This window comes from Pollachius pollachius, assembly GCF_949987615.1.
Source record: "Pollachius pollachius genome assembly, chromosome: 19".
Taxonomy (NCBI): Eukaryota; Metazoa; Chordata; class Actinopteri; order Gadiformes; family Gadidae; genus Pollachius; species Pollachius pollachius.
The window spans coordinates 19,891,827-19,911,760 of NC_136952.1; the positions used below are offsets into that span (position 1 = coordinate 19,891,827).

Here is a 19,934-nt window from a genome sequence, read left to right on the forward strand (position 1 = left end):
AGACCTCTAGACATGGAGGGTTCCCCACGGCGTTATAACCCCGTGTGATGTCACCCTCACATTCCCTTTCATAAAGAAAGTGGACAGCAAGATTTAGTCTTATTCTTGTTTGATGCGATTTGACCTCTTATTTACAGAATGTTTGCAAAAACTTAATTCAGTGATGTTACCTGACCACCGGACGTCTGGTGATATGATGCATAACCGGACCTATGCCCTCAAAGTACCAGTGAGGTCACCCCCAGGGACCAGTTTTTCATAAGTATCCACTGGGATTTTGGATCACGGATATCTTGGAAATGGGTTTTCCAGAGCACAAGAGAGATTCCGAACTAAGATCAGGTCAGGTAATCCGATTTTACATTTGATCTGGATCAAACCTTCCCTTTGGGTTTTTCGGAACTTTGTACTAGATTTGGGATCTATTTGATCCAAATAAACAGGATTATACTGATCCCATCGGAAGGGGGGGATTCAGTTGGTTATCCTAAAATTTGCTATTTGGATCACAGTGATCCAATCCAATGTTCCTTCAAAAACTGGCATAAAAGTAAGATGGATCAGGTGATCATGGATAGCAAAACATGGGAAAACATCCAGATTAATTTTTTTGAAAAACTGGGCCCTGGAGCTACGGCATCAGTAGGGGTCTCCCATGAGGGTCACCATCCCAGTGGCCCAAAAGCTTCAGAGGAATGTGCCACTGGTGAATGATACTAATACAATTAAGCTGTAAATTGTCCATAGTTTGGCAAAATGTAATAGGATGTAGTCGAACCTGCAGACAAAAAAAAAGTGTTAAATTGAATTAAATATGGCCATTTTATGAAATGTAGCTGATATGAGGCAAATAAGCACGATTGGTTTGCTTCAGAAAATTTTAATTGGTAATTGAATAGCCATGGGTGAGTTTTGTCCTTGACCTGAACGACGAAACAACAATTCATTCATTGGTGATTTCCTTCCCTGAAATACAACACAAGGTGTATAGATGTTGGGATGGGTGTGAATATTCGTTCATAAGGCAGATATTCTAATCAGGATTTGGATATTATTTTTGTTTTGAGGAAAAATATTGAACACAAAATGCTAAGGTTTTCTTAACAACCATGCATATATGGAGAACTGAAGGCAGAAGGCTAGATAACACGTCGTCCAAATATCCCAGTTATAAAATATAGAGGGCGCTAAATATCGAGAATGCTTCAGTGGAGGTGTCGGCAGCCATCATCAGCCAAACATGGGATTATTAACTACCTCAGCTGGACGTCTGGTACCGCCATCGCTAAGAGCAAGCAAAGGTCGATCAGCAAAGTCACAACTTTTCTCTGTTTTGGGACCTCAGTGGTGGAACGAGCTCCCTACCGATGTCAGGATCGCAGAGTCGCTCACCAGCTTCATCAAAAGACTCAAAACTCACCTGTTCAGAGTTCACCTCGACTCTGCATAGAAACCAATGCACAGCCACCATTGAATGTTGTACGTCCTGTCACTTGTACATTGCACTTATTCAAGGTACTTAATTGTGTAGCATCTACAGTAGCTGCTATCGCTGCTTTACACGGGGAATGGGTTAGCCTAGCGATTGTAATGCTTGCACTTGGTTCTATGAACATCTTTACTGTACCGACAGCGATATATTGTTTCACTTCTTATGACAAATGTACTTATTGTAACAAATGCACTTATTGTAAGCCGCTTTGGATAAAAGCGTCTGCTAAATGCCCTAAATGTAAATGTAAATGGATTAATCATAATTTCTTAGTTTTGGATATTCAAACATAATTTGAATATTGATGAGTGTGAATTGATGAGTGTGAATTGATGAGTGTGTCCAAAAGCCACCGACTTTGACATTGTTGTTTTGCTATTTTGCGTGATAAAAATAACACATTACCAACCCCTTTAGAAAACCATCCTAGAAATGATGTATTCAGGCCAACCCTAATTAGAGCCCTACTAAGATCTGCATTCTGAATAAAGACTTGTACTGGTTGAACATACACGATTTATAAATGCAACGTTTACTCAGAGCAAAATACTGGTGTGCTTCAGCATGGAGTAAAGCCTAATTTCAAGTATTTAGTATATAGTATGTACTCCTGCTTTCAGTCCAAACCCCACACAATACAAGTTCTCTCAAAGCCTCTTGCGATCATGTACTACATTATGTATCATGTATAGCTACATTCAAATAAATAAGTGTGCTGTGCAAGAATGCAGTAAAAAATTATATTCCGAAAATATTCACACTTCAATCGTTGCAAATACATACCCTGACAAAATAAAGAATAAGGATTCTGCTTAGAAATGTTCTGCCATTCCCACATTCTCGCTCATCAAGGCCATTTGTACTTCTAGGCGTACGCCCTCACTCGTGCTTCTAGGCATACACGCACTTGTGCAGCTTGAGGTTGCGCTGGTCAGAGTACCTCTTGCCGCATTTGTCGCAGATGTACTGCTTCCCGCCGGCGTGGACGTGGCGTGCGTGCGTACGCAGGTGGCTGCCCTGGCTGAAGGACTTGCCGCAGACCTCGCAGCTGTACGGCTTCTCTCCCGTGTGCACGCGCATGTGCAGCTTGAGGCTGTTGGCGTTGTTGAAGCGCTTCTCGCAGAGGTGGCAGGGGAAGGGCCGCTCCTCGGAGTGGGTGCGCCCGTGGGAGATCAGGCTGCTCTGCTGGCTGAAGCTCTTGCCACACTCCTTGCACTCAAAGGGCCGCTCGCCCGTGTGGATGCGCTGGTGGATCTTCAGGTTGACCGACTGGCGGAAGGTCTTGCCGCACAGGTCGCAGCCGAACGGACGCAGCCCCGTGTGGATGCGCTGGTGGTTCTTGAGGTTGACGGCGTGGCGGAAGCTCTTGGCGCACTGGGCGCACTTGAACGGCTTCTGTCCCGTGTGGATGAGCTGGTGGTTCTTGAGCGTGACGGAGCGCGTGAAGCCCTTGCCGCACAGCGAGCAGGTGAAGATCTTCTGGCCCGTGTGGATCTGCGCGTGGCGCGTCAGGTTCTGCGCCAGGTTGAAGCTGCGGCCGCACAGGGGGCAGCTGTACGGCCTCTGGCCCGTGTGGATGATGGAGTGGGTCTTGAGGTGCGCCTGCTTGCCGAAGCACTTGCCGCACTGTGGGCACTCGAAGGGCTTCTCGCCGGTGTGCGTGCGGATGTGGTCCTGGAGGCTCTGCTTGTGCGCGAAGCCCTTGGCGCAGATGACGCAGGTGAAGGGCCGCTCCCCCGTGTGGATGCGGGAGTGGGCCTTGAGGTTGCTCTGCGTGGAGAAGTTCTTGCCGCACTCTGCACAGACGAAGCTCTTCCTGCCCGAGGAGGAGGGGGTGGGCCTGCAGACCAGGGGGTCTGTCTGATGCGGCTCGTCCGACTCCTTCTCCGCCTGCCCCTGTGCAGACCCTGGCAGCGGGAGCTCCGTGGTCGGGGACCCAGGGGGTGCCGCGGCGACAAGGGCCTCTGCTGCCGCTCCTTGGGGAGGGAAACGGCTCCGTTGTATTTAACTGACCTCACAGAGAAAACGTGGAACCCGATACACATGTTGCCACAGGCCGAGAGTTTGATGAAAGACATAAAGCAACGTTCAAGATGATACAATCCGCTAAAGGGTTGGGTCTTCCGCACGGGAGCACATAAAATGGCTTCTTTAGAGATTAGGATTGATCATTTGCAGGATACGATAACAGCATACGACTAGTTGATAGAAACTCACGCTCAACGATGGCGCCTAGGTCCATGGCGCCGTGGTCATCTTTGATGCTTATGGCGAGGACGAGCGGGGCCTCGGGCTGGTTTGATTCCTCAACGGAGCGCGGCGACTGAAGAGCAGAGGCGGGCGTCAAAGCATTCCAACAGCCATGACGAGTCATGGTTACAAAAAGCACAGAAGCGACCATGTCGATGTGTAGCTGGGAAACTGTTCTACGCTAGAGCAGCACTATCACAGGGTTTTTTTTAATGGATTCTAGGTAAAATGCATATCTGAGTCTCTCACCAGCTTCCGCAAAAGACTCAAGACTCACTTGTTCAGAATTCACCTATACTGCAAAGCCACCCCCTTCCACTCACTGTATGTTGTACTTAGTTATACTACTTAGTTGTGTAGCATCTTATCCTAGCTATCTCTGTTGTCTACGGGGAATGGGTTAACCTAGTGATTGTTATTGCAAAGCACTAACAATCACTAGGTTAACCCATTCCCCGTAAAAAACAGAGAACATCCTTACTGTACCGACAGAGGTATATTGTCGTTTCTCTTTCTTCTGACAAATGTACTTATTATTATTATTGTAATTCGCTTTTGATAAAAGTGTCTGCTAAATGCCCTTAATGTAAATGCAAATCCGATGCTCTAAATCACGGCAATCAACAGGAAACTAAGATGATAATTTAAGGTTAAGGATACGTGTATTGGTCATCAGTGATTACCTGGACGCATTGGTCTTTCTCTGCAGTCTTTGCAGTTCCTCCATAAGAATGCTCTGCCTCTGTGTGTGGGATCAGAAAGGGTTGTGATTTGATTAGTGTTTGCAATTAAGATTGATCAGACCCGATTGACCCATCACAGATATATCAGTATCGGCTTAAGCGTTTGCCGATATAAAATAAATACGCACACACTTTTAAAAGAGGTCTGAAGCAACAAAGGTTTTGAGCAGGGCTGGATGTGCAGCATTTGAGCACTATTTGAAGCACAACTCACCTAAGTTTGCATGAAGACACAATGCTCTGAATGTATGGGGGTACTTCACACGATCATACAACTAAAAATATGGTTTGCTGATTGTGCCAAATTTTTACCAAAGTGCAACGCAGCACTTGTGCAACTCACGAGCATGCGAGGAAATGCACTGTAGAAGACGGAAGGCCAGTAAGAAAATAAATATTAACCAGAGTCTATGACCTTAACAGTGAGACCACTTTAGAGAGGTTTGATATAGGAGGAGTATAAGACCTTAACAGTCATTATGAGATCGCTTTAGAGAGGTTTGATATAGGAGGAGTATATGACCTTAACAGTCATTATGAGATCACTTTAGAGGTTTGATATAGGAGGAGTATATGACCTTAGCTGTTGTGATGAGATCACTTTAGAGGTTTGATATAGGAGGAGTATATGACCTTAACAACCTTATAGGAGCAGAGAGCGAAAAGTTTGTCCGTGAGAAAAGGGATATCGAAGCGCTGGCGGTAGAAAGAAAAATGTCCAGATTTACAATTATAACAATTTATAATTTGAAGTGACAAAGGACATGCTGATACTGCGAAACAGTAATTGCCTGTGTAAACTGTACATTTATAATAACTGCCAAGCCATTATTTACCGTGTTACTGTGTTGTTCTTTCAGCCGTTACACAAGAATAGGAATAAGACCTTAGTGTCTGAACAACAAGATCCTGTCATAGCCAATGGATTTCTAGGGGTCCAACAGTGTGTGAATGTCATGTGGTAAAATGAAAGCTGTGCCTACCGACTCCTCCGTCTGACAGGATGTTCAGAACACTCGTCTGGGGCCGCTTCCTGCCTCGGGATGTCTTAAAAGACCTCTGCTCAAACTCCATCAAGAATTTGGTGTCCTCTACTATCTTCATAATCTTACCCATCGCCTCGTTGCCCAGAGTTTCCATAATAGCCGCGAAATTAGACTGAAAAAAAAGGTAAAACATATGGAATGAATTCTTGGCAGAAAATATTGTGTTATGCAGACATATTTACTAATGTACACCAGTAATAATGCTGACATCTATTAGTTTGTTTCTGGTGGCCCGGACCACTTTTTTTAAGAAATCGTGACCAATCTGAATAAATCAGTATCTGCTTGGATAACTGCCTCAGACCTGTGAATAATCTCAGACAACTGATTTTTAGGACCGTCTTTTATGCTATGAAATCAGTGGGGATTTGCACAGTTCAAGAATTCAATCATGAGCCAAAGGAACACAATTCAAAAGACAAGCTGAAGAACTTCTTCTTTACAGCTTACCAATGCAATCAGAATGGAAGGTCAACAGTACCATTTGGGCGTGATTCTCTGCCTGGAGTTTGTCTGTGGGGTCAGGGTCATCCAGGCCCCCACAGGGCCTGAGGCAGCCTGAGGCGGGCCGGGAGCGGCTCTCTGCCAGCCTGTGGATAAACACACACTCCAACACTTAGAGGTCAACAAGGACAAGGTTTGCAAGATTAAGGCCTTTTCACCATTACCACCATCATCCTCCTCTCAAGGTGACGTGAGACAGATGTCCCTTTCAGGGGCTACCTATGAACACATTCAGTCAACCAGGTAACCGGGGTTCACCATTCGAAAGGAAAATGGTGTGAATGAGGGACCTGTGTGCAGGTCTCTCACAGAACAGAACAGAAGCAAACTCGTCTGATTTTGTATCCTCAATATGTCCTGAGTAAGGAAAACAAACAAACAGAAGAATCCCATTAGGGGAAAGTTTTGCATTAATACCACAACACATCTAAACATTGGGTATAGCCAGGTGAAAATGTCTTGTTGACATATAACGGTAAAATAATTAATGTTAAGGTCTGAAAGGAACCGATTTAGGCTACCCATGAGCATTAATACATAGAGGCAAGAAGAAGTACTTTAAACCAGCCTTTATTAATTACTGCACACGCATTGCGCACTCAACCTCTAGTTGTAATTAAACCGATAGCAATAATGTGGAAACCCCAGTCGATAATGAAACAAATTTATGAGTGCATAATTTAATAACATTTTGCATATAATGTTAAAACTTATAACATTTTGGTTCACCTATTACGTAATGAAGCAAGCATAATAATTTTCTTCTTACGTTGTGAAGCAAGCATAATTATTTTCTACTCATAAGCCGTTTTCACATTTTTGCCGCATTTGTATATCAGGAGATTCAACCCTGAGGGTGGTTCACACTTAATGCTTTATATGCGGACATCGATGTTATTTAGACATCAGTAGAATCACCGGGGGGTTAAGAGGGGTGGGCTTGCAAGGGGTGGGATGATGTAGGGTCTAAGTTCACAAGAGGCGGGATTAGTGTGGCCACTGTCACTGTCGTTTGTTTTGATTTCCGAAACGCAATGTTTGAATTTAACGTTTTTCTTACGACAAAATGAACGACCTGCCGTTGCTTGTCGACGCGAGAAATTGTCTCTTGACTTCTTTTATTGCAATTTCTAAAGTCTGTAGACAGAACGTCTTGGGAGAGTTTGTCGATGGCGGGTCCGTTAAAACAAACGGAAGGTGGGAGGGGGGGATATCAATATTGCAAGACATTGCGTGGTGTGAGGTCGATCTTGCCGTTGTCTTTCAACGTCTGCGTGTGTGCGTGTGTATGTGTATGCGGTGCCTTTGTCTTGTAACGTCTGCGTCAGCACGCGGGTGTGTGTTCCTGCGTGTGTTCCTGCGTGTGTGCGGTGTCTATGTGTGTGTGTGCGTGCGGTGAATGTGTGCGTTCGCGCGTGCTTTGTGTGTGTGTGTGAGCTGCAGGCTGCTTGGCACATGCGCACTGACCAAGTAACTTGTCCGACAGGCCTGCTATTATGGAGCTCGTAAGTACGCCCCTCCCGGTAGACCCCTCATTAGACCTCTGAGTGGGAAATTAGAATGGGAGTCAATGGAAAGAAATTGATTATTTTCTGATCCCAGTCATTAAATGCCTTGGATTACACATATGTTTTGTGTGGGTCCAAATAATAATTGTTCCCATAAAGAGTTTGACCGTTTATTGTGCAATTGTTCAGTTAAAGGCTGTAGAGAAAACACAATGAGAAAGACTACACGGCTCGTATGTGACGTCACGCTCCCTGCGACTGGCGTGGACAAGAACGACAATCTCCCCATCGGCATAAGTGAAACTCTCCACATGTCCCGACTTATAATGGTTTTCACCTCTTTCGATGCTTTTATCCTCCCCTTGGAAAAAAGCGGTGAAGTGGAGCAGAGAGATCGCCATGTCTGTACCGGAGTGGTGGTGACGTATATCATTCGCGTCGAGAACAGCGAGGGGCTGTAGTTCACAAAGCGGCCTCACACAAAAGCTTACATTTTTAAATTAAAATTTTTTACATTATCAAACTTCTTCGCGAAAAATTATAATTTAAATCCACAAACAACATACGTGTTATCCAGGGTAAATAAAGACTTGGACCAGAAAATAATTACTCACTCTCCATTGAAACCCATTCTAATTTTCCTAGCCCAGAGGTTTCACTTACGAGGTCTATAGAGAAGTATGATTATTGCAAAGATGGGGTTTGGGGCTGAGTACATAGGACTGTTTCTGAGGGATGAGTTTGAGGGAAGAATAGAAGACAAGGGTAAGGAGAATGCAGAAGACAAAAGGTAGGTAAAATAAAAAGTGGCTGGATCAAACAATCTTTCTTACCTGACAGCTTAGTGACAGTTGATTGACAGTTGAGTGGCCCTTGAATTAATGACTGAATCTCTGCCCCTTAAGGTGGCATTTGTTTGCCTCTATACTCTTTCACTGTAAGATGTCAACAAGATTCTACCGGACATTGATACCTGGCTATACCCAATGTTTAGATCTGTTGTGGTATTTATGCAAATTAGCACATACGTAATTCGATTATGCACCATTTGCCCACGTTAACAAACAATTTCAAAAAACCTCAAGGTAAAATCTAAATGTTAACATTTATCCCTATTCACGTGAAAAAAATAATGAATAGGCATAGTGAATGGGCTATATTTGGGTACTTTCCCCTAATGGGATCATTCTGGGCATTTCTCTTCCTGACTCAGGACATTAATCAGTTGAGTTTGCTTCTGTTTCAATTTTTTCAAGGTTGAACCCCATTTTGGCTTAAAATGACTGGACTATTCAATATCTACGTGAACTAGGCTGATGTCATTGACCACAGCGGGATCACTGTCTTAGTGGACCGCCTAGCACCTGCTCTGATCCAATCAGGAGGGGCTGTGAATGACAGAGGGAATCCCTTTGACCAGGGCCCTTTGCTCACTCAGCTTGTTCCCACACTGGTATCAAACACGAGGGCCAGATGTTCCTCTTAAAGTTGAGATGTCACTCTAGATGTTCCTCATAGTTGAGGTGTTACTCTAGATGTTCCTCTTAAAGTTGAGATGTCACCCTAGATGTTCCTCATAGTTGAGGTGTTACTCTAGATGTTCCTCTTAAAGTTGAGATGTCACTCTAGATGTTCCTCATAGTTGAGGTGTTACTCTAGATGTTCCTCATAGTTGAGGCGTTACTCTAGATGTTCCTCATAGTTGAGGTGTTACTCTAGATGTTCCTCTTAAAGTTGAGGTGTTACTCTAGATGTTCCTCATAGTTGAGGGGTTACTCTAGATGTTCCTCATAGTTGAGGTGTTACTCTAGATGTTCCTCATAGTTGAGGTGTTACTCTAGATGTTCCTCATGGTTGAGGTGTTACTCTAGATGTTCCTCATAGTTGAGGTGTTACTCTAGATGTTCCTCATAGTTGAGGCGTTACTCTAGATGTTCCTCATAGTTGAGGTGTCACTCTAGATGTTCTTCATAGTTGAGGTGTTACTCAAGATGTTTCGCTTAGTTGAGGGGTTACTCTAGATGTCCCTCGTGTTTTCTTTAAGCCTCATTCGTGTTCTCCATACCCGCAGAGCGCCGCCACCGCCGCGCGCACCAGGCTCTCCATCACGGCCGCGAGCCTTGTCTGCAGCGACACACAGTTCGACATTCTTGGTTGTTTTTTTGTCTTTCTCGACGGGGAGTTACACTATATTCTCGAAAACGACTCGTAGATGATCAGTGGGTGATATTTAAACAATCCGATAGAGGCGATACGCGCGATGTACAACGCGCTTCACCGTTCTGTCAACAAAATAAACTATTTACAACATACACCTGAGCCGCCATTTCCGGAAGTATTTCTTGACATGGTCTGTTTTACTTCCGGGTGAATACTGATACATTGTATAATCCATCTGAAATTCAGCAAACAACAGTTTATAACATAGACATGTTTTTGAATAAAAATGCCATGATTGTCCATTTAAAATCCACGAAAATTAAAATAATATATATATATCGAGGTTGCAGTAAAAAAAGAACGGACGCGGCAACTGTCGAGTCACGCAGCGTCGCGCGGCGTCCTGTCACTGCAGTGTTGACCCAGCAGCTGTTGCCGCCGGCTTATCGTCCATCACAGTCTGTTCCGAACCACGGGGAACACTGGGACACAATACGGTTTATGGGTGTCGTTCGCCGATGTTAACCGACCAGTTCTTTGTTAACCAGCAGTGTTGAAGAGTCCAGCTGTATACAGCTGTATACGTCTATAAGGTGACGCTAAGCTACCGCTAAGCTAACGCTAACTGTCAGCCCAGACCATGGACCAGCACAGCAGCCCATCGTTCCCAGTTCAGCTGTACGTCTACGACATCTCCAGAGGCATGGCGAGACAGCTCAGCCCCATGATGCTGGGTCAGTCACTCATCCTCTACTGGTTATACTGGCCATCCAGCGGTGGTTATACTGGTACCCCATCATCTACTGGTTACCAGCGGTGGTTGTACTGGTGACATGTGTAACTCATCATCTCTACTGGCTTACAAGCTACTGATTATACGCGTGATATGTGTAACTCATCATCTCAAAGTGTTAATCAATGGGGGTTGTACTGGTGATGTGTGTGTGTGTGTGTGTGTGTGTGTGTGTGTGTGTGTGTGTGTGCGCGCGCGCGTCACTCATCTACTGGTTCTACTGGTTAACCAGTGGTGGTTGTACTGGTGATATGTGATACTACTGGTTAACCAGAGAATAGAATACTGGTGCTCTGTAACTCATCATCTACTTGTTCTACTGGTCGCCCAGTGGTGGTTGTACTGGGTATATTTGTCACTCATCTTAAAACCACACTGGTTTTAAGGGTGCTCTGTTCTCAATCTGCTTTGTCCCCTCTCCTTACAGGAAAGCAGCTGGATGGTATATGGTGAGTAACGTTATGAGGCCTGTCTATATACTCTGCAGTGTAACACCATCAGGTTATGTTTTAAGTTATTTGATTTCCAACAGGCACACTGCCGTCGTGGTCCATGGGGAAGAGTTCTTCTACGGCGGGGTGGGAATCTCAAACTGTCCCCCGGTGAGAAGGACGGCAGCCTCCCTTTTCATGACACTTTTGACTCTTTATTCATGGTCCAACCTAGTTTTTCTGTGGCTCGTCTTTGGTTAGTTAACTTCAGTTCAAGTTTCCTTCATTCATGTATTGAGCGCCACCTCGAGGAGCAGGGAAATCTGTTGAGAGCGCCTCATTTTATTAATGAAAATACAGATATTTGGGGCAATATTTCCTCTTCAGGAATAAAGCATAAAAATGCAAAAGAAATTCCAAAAAAAAAATATATATTGATATTTGGCGCCAGTGTATCGATTGTTGTATCGCACGAAGAAGGGCGCAATATATCGCTGTATCGATATTTTGTCCTACCCCTAACACGTTGCACGTGTCTGTGTGTTCTAGGGTGGGACTGAGATGGGACAGCCTATCTCCATCGTGGACCTGGGGGTGACCGAAGTCACTGGAGAGATCTTTATGGATTATCTCACCTCGCTGGGAGAGTCCACATACAGGTGAGCAGATAACACCATGTCCTGCTATTGAACTCATTGGGCAGCATGTGGCTCAGAAGGTAACCGGTTGGCTGGTAACTGGAAGGTTGCTAGTTCGATCCCTGACTCCTCCACCGAGTGTCGAGATGTCCCTGAGGAAGACACCCCACCATCACTGCTCCCGGCGGGCTGGAGGCCTCCTTGCATGGTTAACATCTCTGTGTCTGCATGAATAGGTGAATGTGAGGCAAGATTGTAAAGTGCTTTGAGTGGCCACTGGTTAGAAAAGCGTGACATAGGTGCAGTCCATTTACCATTGAGGAGCAGGTAGTGTTGGGGCATCTTGCACACGGATGACAATCGGTGGACTGCGTACATAGGGGTTTCTACACAGAACCCTTCAGCTGAGTTAACACTCACCACTAACTATTGGGGTTTGAACCCAGAGCCTTTCAGCTGGGAGTTAACCAGTAGACCAGGGACCAGGGATGGGCAACTTTCATGATAAAGAGGGCCACAATTTTTCATCATCACTATCAGAGGGCCACATGACCGCGCACTACAACTAATCAGGTATGAGACACTACAAAATAATTCAAAATAAGAACAAAATATGTGTATATATATGTCTTTATCAGTGGCGGCTGGTGATTAAATTTATGGGTGGGGGGGTTCCTCCCCCAGAAAATTAAGAATTTGGTAGATGTGATTTCCTGTATCCTGGTGCATTTTGGGTGTGGCCACTACCTAAAAATTCATTCAGATTCCTAGCCTAGGTATGTTAATTGAACCAACATACATTAATTTAATATTTTCCATGCTCAAATGCATTATTTTTTTTCAAATGCATGTCTATACTCTTGTTAAACGACAAATACAACAAGTTTGTTTTAAAAGAAACAACAGCCACATGAGTGAATCATATCTTTTCAGTGCAAAGGGCTCACATACATCATCATTCAATGATGGCACAAAACTGAAAAACTGTGAGCCAACATTAGGTTCAACAACTTTATATTCAGTGCAGTTGTAGTAGCGCTAGTGGCGACTTCGGTTGAAATGTTTCATGACTGATTTAGTTTCTAAGCAAACCAGACACATTGGTTTGCCTTTGAATTCTATGAACAGATACTCTGCTTCTCATCTCGACTGAAAGGTACGGTTTTCTTGATAGTTTTCTTTATTTTTTTTCTTTATTAACTTTTAAGTAATCTGCAGGCCTCACTGAGTGAGGGTGCGGCCCGCCAGTTGCCCATCCCTCCATCCCTGGGTTCAAACCCCGACCATTGGGGCTAACTCTCAGCCCTTCAGCTGAGAGTTGACCACTAGAGTTAACACCCTAACACTAGACTATCTTGCCATGTCTTCTGTAGCTCTGTCTTATCTGTCGCTCGCCTGCTGGACTCCGCCCCTTTGTGTTGTCCATCCTTTTATTTTGTGACTGTTTTTAGCGTCTTTGTGTTCCTTAGATACGGGTTGGACACACTGTTAATTATCTCAATAATGCGGCACTCAGCACTCAACTAATGTTCTTCTTAAGTTTTATTCTTTCTTTCTTTTTCTACTTTATTATTCTCTACAAACTTTGGGACCCTCCTCAATTTTTCACATAGAGACTCCATTCCAATTTTAAAATGTTCCGATTAGCTTGGAATCGTGCACATCTTTTCAGATTTTTTAAATATTTTATATTTTTTTTTAGATATTTTACTTTTAAAATATTTATAGTGGGATTTATAGTGGAAGTCAATTTGAACCCTGACACTTGACAACTACTTCAGACTTCGTAACTTGGTCAATTTTTTATCATTAACCTTTGTTCAAACGTTTAACAAATCAGACCTGTCACTCAGACTTTTGATCTCTAGGGGGCGTTGTAATTAATGAAGATGTGTTTTAACGCCTCTCTCTTCACATGAGTATATTTCAAACTTATTGTCAATGTCTGGTGATACTGCCAGACCGCCCCATATAGCTAATAAATTATTTCTGATAGAAACATCAGAATTTGGCCGCCATGTCGAAAGTTGTCAAAATCAATAGTACTTGTCCACAGGCCACAAATTCTGTCCAATCTTCATGAAACTTGCCTGATATGATCTTCAAACCAAGCTGAACAAATGCGCCGACAGTTTTTTCAAATTCAAAAAACGTGAAAGCCAATCAAACTTGACGGCAAAGCCGTCAAACAGAAAATAAACCCATTCTCAGCAACTCTTTAACATATCATAGCCAAACTTGGTACATAGACTCATGACATCATCCTGGGGACACCCAAACAGTTTGGTGACCTTTTAACCTCAGGGGATGTCAACCAGGAAATGAGCTCGTATCTCTGCAAGGCTTTCATGTATCTGAACCAAACTTGGGTCATAGTCTTATGACTCTATCCTGATGATGTCCAAATAATTTGGTGACATTTGACCTCTAGGGGGGCATTAAAACCACAGCGAGTGTGATTATTTCTCAGTCTATCTTTTATTTTTCGATGTAAAACTTGTTGAAAGTGCTGAAGGCCGTGTGTCTGACATAGATCTATCTTGTTGCTGTGGCTACTCTGGTCAATTCTGCTTGCGGACGAGTTGTGTTACCTTGTGAGGACGTGCACGATCAATGCAACAAACAGCATATGTATGGCAGCCCTGATCCGTAGGTGGATGCGTTGCTAGCAGCAAGTCTGTCCTAGCCCTTAAAAAGCAACTTCAATGTATTTTCATTGTGATAACCATTTTCCAATAGCTTTCATTATAAGTGAAATTACGGTCCTCATGTAGCCACCTAACCAATTATGTCTGTCCACCTAAATTAGTTTATGGAGTCATATTCTGCTTGGCCCCCTCATTGCTGCTCGCAGCTATATTTTCAAGTGGAAGTTCTACATAAATGTAAGATCATTTTATGTGTGACATATTTTGAGGGTTGTTTTATTTTAGCTCATGTACCAAACATACATTTTCTGTGTGTGTGTACAGTGGCGGTCCTAACATAGAGGCATAGGCCGCGGCCGCTTGGAGCACCCATAGTAGGGGGGCCCCCATATATATATATATATATATATATATATATATATATATATATATATATATATATATATATATATATATAATGTTTTTATTTTTTTTACATATATATTTTTTTAATACACAAACAGACGAAGCAATACGAGTCTAAACGCGAAAATAAAATAAAGGGTTAGGAAATAAAGTTACCCAAGCTCATATAAAAGAAAAAAGCTAAAAGACGCCGGTAAGTATTTGGCAACGCTGCCAAAAATGACACACTTTTTTTACGTATACTGTTGGGGATGCAGACAGGAACAACAATGTCCAAAGCGTTGAACACGGCACGCTGCAGATTTAGCTAGCTGTGAAGCGGCGCTAGATGAGGACCTGTGAGAAGACGTCAATGTTGAGAACAATCTCTCTTTCTTTCTTTGTTTCTTGTATTTTTATATATATACACATAGGTTTGTTTGAAATGTTCGATCACAACTGTAAGGTCATTTAACTTACAATATCTTATACATTGGTTTGTTTGTAGAATGATTGAAATGTCAATCTCAAGTGCAATGCAAATTGCAACCTCACTCACTCATACAAAGTAATTTACTCATCTTGGCAATTTTTATTTGCTATTTTATATATATATATATATATATATATATATATGGCTGTTTGAGATGTTTTGCTAAGTGTATGACTCTTTGTGGGGGTTTACCCTGACCAATGAAAAAACCGTGCTTACTTTTCTGGCATTTTGGCAGACAGGTGTTATCTGAAACCTTGTTCTCTTTTGGATTCCATTGTGACTATTAGTTTGTGTATTGCTACACTTTGTGTGTTCTCTGCCTTCCAGCTTCATTTTGGAGTAAATAAGTGTATTCAGGGTATAAAGGGGAAGGTTTTATTTCTCATCTCCAACCTTTACTTCCACGTCGATTAGCTCAACCTGCCTATCCACTGGGGGTGTAACGATACACATATTTGTACCGAACCGTCACGGTACAGGCACTTCGGGGTGGTTACAGAGGTGGACCGCGGTGCGTAAATGGGGCTTTCATGGCGTTAATATGTTGAATGTAAAGGCTTGTTTTGCGATGCAGTATTTAAAACTTGAAGTCGGAGTTCCCCACGGACCGTTTAGCCAACCTATACCTCTCCGACTCCGTAACTACGGAGACCCCTCAGCAGCTCTCCGCCGGGATGTCGGATACGCAATGCAATTCGCCGTCCGATCGATCTTATAAGTTGACTACAAACCATGTAAGCAGTGTTGTAAACAAACTTTCAAATCTTTTCAAATCTTATTTGGTGTTTTATTGGTCCTGAGGGTGCAAAGTAAACAATGTACAAAGTAATTAAGGTGCAAAGTCAAACCGGAGAAGTGATTCCGGAGATGATTTTGTTGGAGGACCAATCACAGCCCTTGCCATCTCTGCTGCGTCGACCAATAGGTCCATGGCGTCGAAGGATAGTTCAAAAATATTGGATACACACGTAAGCTACGGAGAGGGTCTCCAACAGACTCTCCGGCGACGGAGAGGGCTCTCCGTGTCTACGTACAGCACTTTAACATGCACACGCATTTGAAAAGGCACCATCCAGGTGTTACTATCACCGTTTCTGTGGAAAAAAATACGAGCTGTGCAAACCCAGCTCACGACACTATTTCAACAACCCCTGTCTGGGAATTCAGAAATGCCAACGCCGTAACCAAGTTTATCGGTGTTCTCATTGCTGCTGATCTACGGCCATTCTCCGTTGTTGACAAACAAACAGTTTTTTAAAAAATGTCCCTTAACTATGAACCGTACCGTCCTGTATCGTACTGTGACTTGAAAACCGAGGTACGTACCGAACCGTGACTTTTGTGTTCCGTTACACCCCTCCTATCCACCATTCAGTCTGTAATTTGTTTTTCTCCGTTCTCTTTTAAAGATCGGATGAGGTCGGCCCCATACCTGCCTGTGTGTGTGTGTGTGTGTGTGTGTGTGTGTGTGTGTGTGTGTGTAACGTAAAAGCTATTAAGTCAATAAGGTCGTATTCAGGTGTTTATTGTGCTCACCATTGGTATTTTACCCGCCTATTTTGTGTAATGTGTCTTCTCATTGACAATCAGGTTGCTTTAAGTATCATATTCGTGTATTTGCCATTGCAGAATTACATGATTTATCAGATTTCTTTTTTAATACGTTTTGGGCAGGTTTTTGGTTGATTGGGCTGTTTTTAGTCTAAAGTTGGGCTGGAAATTGCCAACAGAACAGCTCAGCTATTCTATATTTTATCTCAAATGTATTCAACCTTGATCACATTAGCTGTTTAATACTTCACTTTATTTTTTTTTACAACCATTTTACATTTTTTAAATGGTGTGCATGTTTGCTCCATTTAGACTCTGTACAAATCCCTTCAACTGATTTAAGCCATTTAACATTTCTTTAAGTGTTAAACTATGTGGTATTACTAAAACCTATTTTCAACCTCACTTTGCATTAAAGCACTCACCGCATTTTCTGCAGGAAATGCATTTTCTAGTTACATTTCTTTTGTGCCTATGGATGTTTGTTAATATATATTTTTAATTGTAATGACTGTACTGCAGCCCTACTTCTGCTAAGACACATGCACGTTTTCCGTCCATGATTAATTTATTGCTCTATGTGTTTGTGTCCCTCGTGTGTGGCGGTACAGAGCAGAGACGTACCACTTGTTTGAGCACAACTGCAACACCTTCAGCAACGAGGTGGCCCAGTTCCTCACAGGCAGTAGGATCCCAGAGTACATCACAGACCTGCCCTCCGAAGTGCTCTCCACGTGAGTCCACTCATCACTGCTGCAATCAAGCTTTTTGTTTTCCAATTTGCTCAGTTTGGATCTGCAGATTTAGATCCCGATGTAATTTAGAGAACTCGGGGGGCCTTTTTACGTTAGTGGTGGGAATCACAGGGTACCTCGCGATACGATACACAATACATGGCCCGCGATACCGTTAATATCCCCGTACAGTGATTCTGCAATAAGATATATATTGTTAGACAATCCTATGACGATGCATCACGATATGTCTAACTATGAATACAAAATGACTGTGAAAAGGGTTAGGGTTAGGGTTAGTGCTGGATTTCTTTATTCTGGTCCAAACTGACCAGACTATCAACCGATATTTGGGGCGATATTTCCTGTCTAACTCTTCAGGAATGAAGCATAAAAATGCAAAATAAATTCTTAAAAAATAATAATAAAAAAAAAAGTTCAACCTGATGGATTAGTACCATCCCATTTGAAATAAGTCCCCACCACTAGCTTAACAGCAGTCTCACACTATCTTTGTGCTGTCAAAATCGTATTGCCTGCCCCTTTTTTCGAGCTACCTTGACTGTAGCTGCAACAGAAGCTAATGTGTTTAACATTTGAAGTCATGATCTACTCATTTATAGTAGGGTAGACTATTTATTTTATGTAGTAGCCAGTAACCAGTCTAAATCAGCCTAATTGTATTTGACTTGTCAAGCTATGATATTTAATGGCTACCAGTGGTCAATAAAACACAGGCTTATTTATTGAGGCTACTATGCTATTTTTGTTTCAATTGAAGTAGCTTGTGACAAGACGTTTTATTCTGTTGAAATGTTCAAGAATTTGCCAAATCAAACGCTAGATTGTTGCATATAATCATTGTAGCCCATTTTGATGAAGAACCTCAGCTTTACTGCCTCGTCTGTCGATTCAAGCTTACCTGAGCAGGGACTCCGGGAAGGGCTCAATGTGTCAGAACACTGGCTCTGAGCCTCGTCATGTTTTAACCCTCTTCTGTTGCGCTCCCTCTGTCTGTCTCTATGTGTCTCTCTTTCCCTCTCTTTCTGTCTCTTTCGTTCTTTCTCTGTCGTTCTCTATGTCTCTATGTCTCTCTCTATGTCTCTCTCTTTCGTTCTTTCTCTCTCTGTCTTTCTCTATGTCTCTCTCTTTCCATCTCTTTCGTTCTTTCTCTCTCTGTCTGTCTCTGTTGTTCTCTGTCGTTCTCTATGTCTCTCTGTCTCGCTGTCTCCATGTCTCTCTGTATCTGTCTGTGTCTCTAGGCCCTTTGGTCAGGTTCTGCGTCCTATCCTGGAATCCATGACCGTCTCCCCTTCGGGAGCAAACTCCTTCAACAACAGCCAGCGATAAGGAGTAACAAGTCCTGCTAACTAAGTAACTACTCAAAGGGTTGGACCGACTGGTACTGAAATTTATGCAAGCCACCGTGTGGGTTCTTAGCTGTGATTGGTCTTTATCAGTGTCAGGGACCAGTTCTGTTCTCTCTCTAAGGTAATCAATCATTGGAGGATTGGGGCGGTGTTTGTATCAGATGGAAGATTGATTGGGTAAAGTTAGCTTGGATTGTAAAAGGCTACACCTGATGGAAATGAGCAAACAAACAGAGAACTGAGGACCATTATTTAGCTCACCATTATCATCTTCAACCTATGTATGTGGTTTCTTCATGCTGACAACTCCTATAGATGTACCTCTCTAGTGCTGCAACCTTGTCACACAACTCTTGACTAACTCTACACCAGCAGAGCCTCTCCGGCCCGAGGTCATCCTCAGCCACCGGGTGACCCTCGCCGTCCTTGGTGACGCTCTCCGTGTCATTCTGAAGTTCTGGAACTTGAACTTTTATATGAGATTGTTTTCTAACTTGATGGACGCACTACCTTGCCCATCAAAATTGAAATGGGCTTGATGCAAATCAACTTCATCCAAACTTTTGGGATTTCGTCCACTGATAATTTTGTACAGATAGTAATTTAGACTTATTTTTTTTCCATTGTGAGTCTTTAATATATAATCCTTCTGATAGCTCCTGTTTATCATCTGATTGAATGAATATGTAATTAATATCAGCATTTTATTTTTGGCCCCAGGCATTCTAACTCAATGTTGGGCCAGGACACATCTATTAATATACATTTTTATTCTTTTCAGTTTATTGTTTATAGCAATGGCTATCTGACACTCCAAGATGGTGGGAGGGAGGGAGGGAGGGAAGGGAGGGAAGGGGAGAGAGGAGGGAGGGAGGTGAGATCTTGCCATTGGACAACCTTCTTCATGGCATTTGTAATTGTTGGTCTTCATTTGACAAATGAAGTGGTGCTGGTCTAAATTGCACCAATGGGACACATCGACTACTCCTATTAACACAGCTCAGGAACCGCCATAACCACTGCATCCATCCCGTATCCTGAAGTATTCAAATTAATATTATGGGATAGCCTTTGGTACTATTGGTGTTGTTTTGCATGTGAATCACATAGACATGTTTATGTTACCCAAGCAGCCATTCACCTTCCTGAACCTTAATATTAAACCTATGTGGCCATCAGCTACTCA

At 43.0% G+C, this 19,934-nt stretch overlaps 2 protein-coding genes across 2 annotated transcripts; one reads left to right on the forward strand and one right to left on the reverse strand.

Moving 5' to 3' along the window:
• Positions 1-923: 923 nt before the first annotated feature.
• Positions 924-9,836, reverse strand: LOC307090776 (uncharacterized protein). The gene is made up of 6 exons (XM_079757543.1): positions 9,609-9,836; positions 6,013-6,121; positions 5,469-5,643; positions 4,426-4,484; positions 3,710-3,815; positions 924-3,468 (listed from the first exon to the last, which is right to left on the reverse strand). The coding sequence occupies exons 1-6, from the start codon at positions 9,689-9,691 to the stop codon at positions 2,384-2,386; spliced, it is 1,617 nt and encodes a 538-aa protein (XP_079613669.1). The 5' UTR covers positions 9,692-9,836; the 3' UTR covers positions 924-2,383.
• A 277-nt stretch (positions 9,837-10,113) lies between these two features.
• LOC307090363 (desumoylating isopeptidase 1-like) lies at positions 10,114-19,564 on the forward strand. The gene is made up of 6 exons (XM_079756966.1): positions 10,114-10,437; positions 10,924-10,945; positions 11,029-11,098; positions 11,477-11,586; positions 17,256-17,378; positions 18,641-19,564. The coding sequence occupies exons 1-6, from the start codon at positions 10,344-10,346 to the stop codon at positions 18,726-18,728; spliced, it is 507 nt and encodes a 168-aa protein (XP_079613092.1). The 5' UTR covers positions 10,114-10,343; the 3' UTR covers positions 18,729-19,564.
• Positions 19,565-19,934: the final 370 nt, after the last annotated feature.